The following is a 7,393-nucleotide window of genomic DNA, read 5'->3' on the forward strand; positions in this document are numbered from 1 at the left end:
ACCACTAATGTCCCCTTTACCAATAGAAGCAAGTGTCTTAATATCCTTAAAGCTAATCAGATAAGGAACCACTTCCAAACTCTCATTCTTAAGAAATGATTGTCAAGGAATCACTTTTAGTATCTATATTTATGTCAGTTTGAGTTCAATGAAGGAACAGAGCTACTATGAGTATTAAGGAATAAAGAATTTATTTCAGGAGTTAGATACAACTATGGAAGGAGCTAGAAAAGAAAAGATCTGAAAACAGATTTACCAGCCAGATTAGGCATGTATGAATGAGTTGGTGTTTGCAGAAAGCTAGGTACATGCGACCTTTGGATTATAAAGGGCATAGGTTAGTAATTTATGGAAGGTGGTTTGCTATTCATGGCTATTGCCTCTGTGTATTTGCAGTAAAATATCATCATTTTTTGTCACCAGGGCTGGTATCCATGGAGAAGCAGACATGGAGCTAAGGAAAGTGAGGAGAAATTAGAATCCTCTGGTGTCATCGTGTTTATCTGTCACTGCCTGTGAACAACGTTAAACTGCAGAAAATAAGGGCTGCTGTTTTACATCTGCTCCCAGAGCATAAGCATATTTCTCATGTGACCAATTCTAAACTGGAAACTTACAGGGCAGGGAATTGTGGAGAACGGTGTTAGTTAGCTCAGTAGTCACAGCACAAAATCACCAGGGAGCATTTCATCACCTGTGCTTCTCCAAGTGAGGAGCACAACTAATTTTCCCTGAATAGTTTAAGGAATTGGAGACACTGTTTATTAATTGATAGTAAATGAATCAAAGAAAAAATTAACTCAAAATTCCATCTGGGTATTTTTAACTCTGGCAAAGTGACAGCATTTTTTTTCAAATTATTTTATAGAACAAAAAGAGTAAGAAAATTATAGAAGGATAATCAGGTCTAAAAGTTAATAAAATATATTATAATTCTGTAGTGATCAAAACATTGTGATACTGGTTGAAGAATAAACAGACAAGCAGATACATTGATAAAAAGCAGATGTGTACATATTGAAATTTAATTTGAGAAGGAATCAAATCAAATCAATTCCCAAGTGACAAATTATTAAACAAAATATACTCTAAAAAGAAATTAGAAACAGTAACAGAAAAATATGTAATTTTCCTAATTTTCATTTTACACCAATATGAAGTGCATATAGATTAGAATTAAATGTAAAAATGAATTCACACACACACACAGACACACACACCAATAAAACAGATGTTGATGTATAACAAAGCTATGCAGAAGTCATAAGCATGAAAGGGATAGAAGACTGTGTCATAGGTAATAAAATCAGTGTGATTTCATTTAAAAATTTATTCTACCATATGAAAATAAGCTTTAAATATAAAGACTTTACAGGAAAGTGTTAATATGTTGTGAGCTTAAAGGATTTATGGAACAAGACTTTTAAGAAGCAAGGCAGAAAATTTGCGGGAGGGAAGGAAATTCCAGTAAATAAGAAACATAATACAAGAAAGTAAGAACACGGTTTATTTAATGAGTAACCTACAATCTAACAATTCTACTTTTTTTTAAAGAGTGACACCTCAGCTAACATCTGTTGCCAATCTTCTTTTTGTTTTTTCTTCTTCTTCTTCTTCTCCCCAAAGGCCCCCAGTACATAGTTGTATATTCTAGTTGTGAGTGCCTCTGGTTGTGCTATGTGGGACGCCGCCTCAGCATGGCCTGATGAGCAGTGCCATGTCTGCGCCCAGGATACAAACCGGTGAAACCCTGGGCCACTGAAGCAGAGCGCACAAACTTAACTGCTCAGCCACGGGGCCAGTGCCAACAATTCTGTCTTTAAGGGTAGAAACGTTAGAAATTTTTCTAATATGCACAAAAACTGTTCATAAAAATGTCATAAGATGGATACTAAATTAAAAATAACTAAACAATTTTATATATCATCAAAGATGTAGGGATATATAAAATGGGAATGAAAAATTCTGCTACATTTTAAAAGGAAATAACTGTATCCCATTCGCATCAGCATAGACAGATCTCTAAATTTACTATTAAGTGAAATAATTTTCTGTGAAATGATACACAGTGCATTACTATTTACATGAATTAAAAATTACAATTTCAAGCCCCCCACAAAACTATTGAATTTGAAATGATAAATTTAGACTCTAAGAAAGAGAAAAAAAAAAAATGTGATAGTCATTCCTGTCTCTGAGGATAAGAAAAAAACTGCAACTGAACTGCAGTTGCAGTCATGGGTCATTTCAACTTAAATGTCTCATGTGTTTGACTAAGAATAACATTTAAAAGGCCAGTGCCATGATACAGTGCTTAAGATTGACACGTTCTGCTTTGGCAGGCCGGGTTCTCAGGTTTGGATTCCAGGTGTGGACATATATCACTCATCTGCCATGCTGTGGTGGCAACCCGAATACAAAACTGAGGAAGATTGGCACAGATGTTAGCTCAGCGTTAATCCTCCTAAAGGGAAAAAAAGGGGGTGGTGGGAAAGAAAGGCAATAGATGTCAGCTCAAGGCAAGAAAAACATTTAAGATAAATAAATCAAAGTTATAATGTTCTTTAATTCCATGTTATGAGAACAGAAGTATTTGTTATATGTTTCCTTGTCTTTTGTTAACTGGGAGAAAATAATAGAACTTAAAAATTGGGGGGAAAAAAGCAGTGTTAGCAAATGTAATGATAAGAAAGGTCATTGCTTGAACTACTGACTCTCACTCCAAATTTACTAGTACAAACAGTTCTTGCTTCCATAACAGGAATTTGTCTTTGAACTTGAAATATTGTGAATATTATTCAAATTATAGAATCAATAAGGAAACAACATCAAATCCTCTGGAATGCAATTTGGCAGAAATAAAATTTAGACAGAAAAAGTCTTTCAGGCAATAACACACTAGATTTTCTTGCAGCATCAAAATACTTGGTAAACAAAGGAGGTTGAAATCACTATTTTTTAGTTAAGGCACAGAGCACTCGTTCTCGAATCTGTTTGGTCCTCACACCATAAATGATGGGGTTAAGTGAGGGTGGGATAACCAAATAGAGGTTGGCAACCAGAATGTGAACATAGTGGGGTATGTTGTGTCCAAAGCGGTGAGTGAGGAAAGAGAAGACTGAGGGGATGTAAAAAACACAGAGGACTGCAACATGGGAGCCACATGTGCTTAGGGCTTTTAGCCGTGCATCTTGTGATGGGAGGTGGAAGACAGCACGGAGAATGTAAACGTAGGAGATGCCAATAAGGACTAGGATCAGAAGAAAGACAGAAACTACAAAGAGCCCATAGATAGCATTGATACGGATGTTTCCACAGGACAATTTTGCAATGCCCATGTGCTCACAGTAGGAATGAGCTATTATATGAGCCTGACAAAAGGGTAGACGGTAGATGAGATAGATCATGGGAAGTGTAAGAAAGACTGGGAAAATTACAATGTATAAACTGATTCCCATCAGCACACGGGATGTCAAGATGGTCGTGTAGTGGAGTGGAGCACAGATCGCCACATAACGGTCAAAGGCCATGGCCACCAGGACCACAGCCTCCATGCCAGTGAAGGCATGGATCAAAAACATCTGGGCCACACAAGCTCCAAAGTTAATCTCATGAGCATTAAACCAGAAGATACCCAGCATGCGGGGCACAGAGGTTGTAGAAAGGGCCAGATCAATTGTTGAAAGGATGGCTAGAAAGTAGAACATGGGTTCCCGGAGCATGTGTTCCGTCTTGATGACGAGCAGAATTGTGGCATTGCCCAGTAAAGCCACAAGGTAAGCAGAGCAGAAAGGAAGGGAGATCCAGACATGGACCTCTTCGAGACCTGGGATTCCAATGAGGAAAAATGTGGCCGGGTGAAAAATGCTGCTGTTGGAATAAAATATCCTTCCAAATGACAGATTAGGAGAAGTGGTCATTCCTAGAAGGAGAAAAAAAAAGCTTTGAACAAAAAGTGGTCCTTAAAATGATAAGCTTAGTGCTTCAATATATAGTGAAAATGAAAATAATTGCAATTTGGAAGGGCATATTAATGTAATTCTTTATTCTAAATCAAACTATTCTCATTTGAACAGTCTAGTCTCAAAGATCTTAATCCTTACACAAGTTTAATCCTAATTATTTTTAACATATAGGCCTCATCAGCAAGCTCATGGCAGAATTATAAGACATAGAACTTTATATTCATCATGGAATAATTTAATATGCACCATACCTTTTGTGAAGTCCCTATCTGAAGAGGGAAACATGAAAAATCAAGGATACACATATGGAAATGCAGATATAAATCCAGAGACAGGTGAGAACACAAATTCACAGGCACAAATATACAACACACTTCCATGATTAGAAAATGCAGGAAGTCTCTAATGATTTGGTCATCATTTATTGACATAGCGAAAATACCAAGATCAAGCCTAATATCCTGTGAATAAGACAGAAAGACAATATCAGAGGTATACATTATCACAAACAAAAGCACAGACACTCTGGGATGACTGCCCAGGAGGACACACAGGCTGGGTCATATATTTGTGTGCTTGAGCGAACCCAGAGAGAAAGATAATAATAAACTTTTGGTAGATTTTCATTGATGTCTCTATTTTCCCAAGACCATCCCATTTCATAGCGGCTCATTTAATATTATGGTGGTGATGGTTTTAGTGGTATGTGAAAGCTTCTTCATTCTCTCTCCACTCCACATTCATAGCTCTGAGAAATCCTCCTAATTTTACCATTGCTACAGAACTAAGATGTACTGGGTTCACTCCTTCTGCCTAAGTCACTGTAGATGTGGTTAGAGGACAACCTAGAAAGCCTCAGGTGGTTATAGACCTGGGGAAGGCATTTCTGAGTAACACAAAGATCTATGGAATACAAAATCTAATTGGAGAGGGAATTCTTTTCTGTAATTGTCTAAAGGAAATAGGGAAGGATGCTTTGTCAATGCCTTCAAAACGATGAATAAGCAATCAGGCTCTCATAAACTCAAATGTCAAAATAAAAGGTCTTTCCTGGGTCTCCAACTCGACGCAGAGTGGATCAAGCTCAGAATAAAGTAGCACAGACTCCCGTGTTTATCCTTACATAGCTCCATATTTCTGGGGAAAATGTATCAAGGTAAAAAAAGAAAATAAATGGTATAACCAGTGTGAGATTAGAAGAAAGAGACAAAGAAAAAGAAAGAAGAGTTGTATTTTGCAATGCCTCCCTTATTTCTGTTTTTTAAAAGCTGAAACATCCAGGTAATGGCTGCTACCTGGCTGTAGCGGGATGTTGGCTAAGAAGAAGCCTTCTAGACCCCCGGATGCATACTTTGGGTTCATCCTGGAAATAAGCTCTCAGTAATATGCCGCTGCTCACCTCACACTTTCATCGTGCTTCCAAAGGCCATTTCATCCCCTATAACCCATGGCAGAAGCAGAAATTATACTTTATCAACTGACTACAACAATCATTTTGTAGAAACATTTTAAATGCCTTGGATTTCTAGATATTTTCAAGGATACCCAGCCTCCATGTGAAAGTTGCAGGCTTTTTCCCGCTGTGAGATTCAGAAATTGGACCACATGATGTATATCTCATCAGGTCCAGCAGTTCTCAGCCACCTTTGATTCTCTCTCTTCCTTTTGACTGCAATACAGACCTAAATCAAAAAAAAAATTCACCTGTGATGCTTCTTCATTCTTCCACAAGAATAGAGATTTGAGGAGAAAGTCAAGCATTAAAGCTCCACGTCCCTTTTCTTGTAGAGTCTATGGAAAGTGGTTTTATGTTAAGGCTCCAGCTGCTTATGCCACTGGAGAAACTGAGTTAATTCAGTTTTCTACCATAATGGTGCCCTGAGATTGAATCCTCTGAGGTTCCTGACAAAACTGATAAACTATGATTCAGAAAAACAGAAGTCCCAGAGGGGGCCAGCCTGGTGGCGCAGAGGTTAAGTTTGCACGCTCTGCTTCTCAGAGGCCCAGGGTTCCCTGGTTCGGATCCCGGGTACGGACGTGGCACCGTTTCGCAAAAGCCATGCTGTGATAGGCATCCCACGTATAAAAAAACAAAACAAAACCAGAAGCCCCAGAAAAGTGATGTGGATAGGGATTTCTCTAGAGGAAATCCCACATATGGGATAAAACCACACAGATATAATCATTTATATATGGCATAAAGATAGATACATTTCATCTCCTCCAAAGTTCTATCTTGCAGCCAAATTCTTTGGGTTATTGTTTCCAGATACAATAATATTTAATCCATATTCTAAGCTCAAACATAACAACCTGGCATAGGAGACTCCATATTCAGCCTTAACTCTCACTGTCCCCCTTCACTGACCGTGTGTTTTGGGTTCACTGAACACTTAGATCTAGGGATTCAGATCTGTGAGCCTTTGATCTCACCATCCTTTGTCCCTCATTGTTCCTCTCACTCTTCCTCCTTGACAGTTTTCCTTATCTGTGTCACAGAGGCCATACAGGTAAGTGATAAAAATATCTAATCTTGGGGGCCGGCCCTGTGGCCTAGTGGTTGAGTTCGGCACACTCCGCTTTGGTGGCCAGGTTTGGTTCCTAGGTGTGGACCTACACCGCTTGTGGGCAGCAAGGCTGTGGCAGCGACCCACATGCAGGATAGAGGAAGTTTCACTCAGATGTTATCTTAGCACATATCTTCCTCGGTAAATAAAATAAAAAATATACATAATTCTGAAATTGGTCTGAATCAGTTCTCATACTGGATCTCCCATGTAGTATCTAGGTCACCTTGAGTGATTTACTAATCATCTCTGCGTCTCAGTTTCCTCAAATGGAAAATTAGGGATGATAATAGTACCAACAGCATAGCGCATTTTGAGGAATAAATTGAGTAGTGAATATCAGGCGCTTAGTACAATACATGGCACATTTTCATTGGTTAATTAAAATAGAATTTAACTCACGACACTACCTGATATACTTTTGATATAAGCTAGATTGAGGAATCCCTCATGCCTCTAAGTCTAAATAGCATTTGATCTGAGCGTTCTCATTTATCTTAAACATTTTCCTTCATTTTTCAGTCAAATAAATACATATTTCTCGTTCTCACTCAAATAGAATCATTTCGAGTGGAAGAATTCTACCTCTTTACTACACACTTGAGAAGACATCTTAGGCAATGCCTTGAAAAACCACGATCAGTTTGAAGAGCTAAAGAACAGACTACAGAGCATAAGGTTAAATCCTTTTTTTGACTCTTGTATTTCCATTATGTCACACAAACCTTAAAATTGAATCTCTGACAATTTAAAATTGTATACATATACATACATATCTTTGAATGTGGCTTTTTCTTGGATATTGTGTGCATACGACTAAATTCTATGAGAATTAATTTTAAGAAATATTAGGCAAGCCTG

General features: G+C 38.0%; 1 protein-coding gene across 1 annotated transcript; it reads right to left on the reverse strand.

Moving 5' to 3' along the window:
• Window positions 1-2,951: 2,951 nt before the first annotated feature.
• On the reverse strand, window positions 2,952-5,327 carry LOC124225524 (olfactory receptor 52J3-like). Its single transcript, XM_046638208.1, has 2 exons — window positions 5,261-5,327; window positions 2,952-3,922 (listed from the first exon to the last, which is right to left on the reverse strand). Exons 1-2 carry the CDS (start codon window positions 5,325-5,327, stop codon window positions 2,952-2,954), a joined length of 1,038 nt encoding a protein of 345 aa, XP_046494164.1.
• Window positions 5,328-7,393: the final 2,066 nt, after the last annotated feature.

The sequence above is a fragment of the Equus quagga genome, chromosome 14, assembly GCF_021613505.1.
Source record: "Equus quagga isolate Etosha38 chromosome 14, UCLA_HA_Equagga_1.0, whole genome shotgun sequence".
Taxonomy (NCBI): domain Eukaryota; kingdom Metazoa; phylum Chordata; class Mammalia; order Perissodactyla; family Equidae; genus Equus; species Equus quagga.

What these genes read in the sequence shown, in the direction of transcription:
- LOC124225524 (XM_046638208.1), bottom strand. Translation starts at nt 5,327, where the DNA reads ATGAACCCAAAGTATGCATCCGGGGGTCTAGAAGGCTTCTTCTTAGCC. An exon ending in CAACATCCCGCTACAGCCAG is followed by an intron (nt 3,923 to 5,260) that starts GTAGCAGCCATT and finishes TTCTCCTTCTAG; the next exon opens with GAATGACCACTTCTCCTAAT.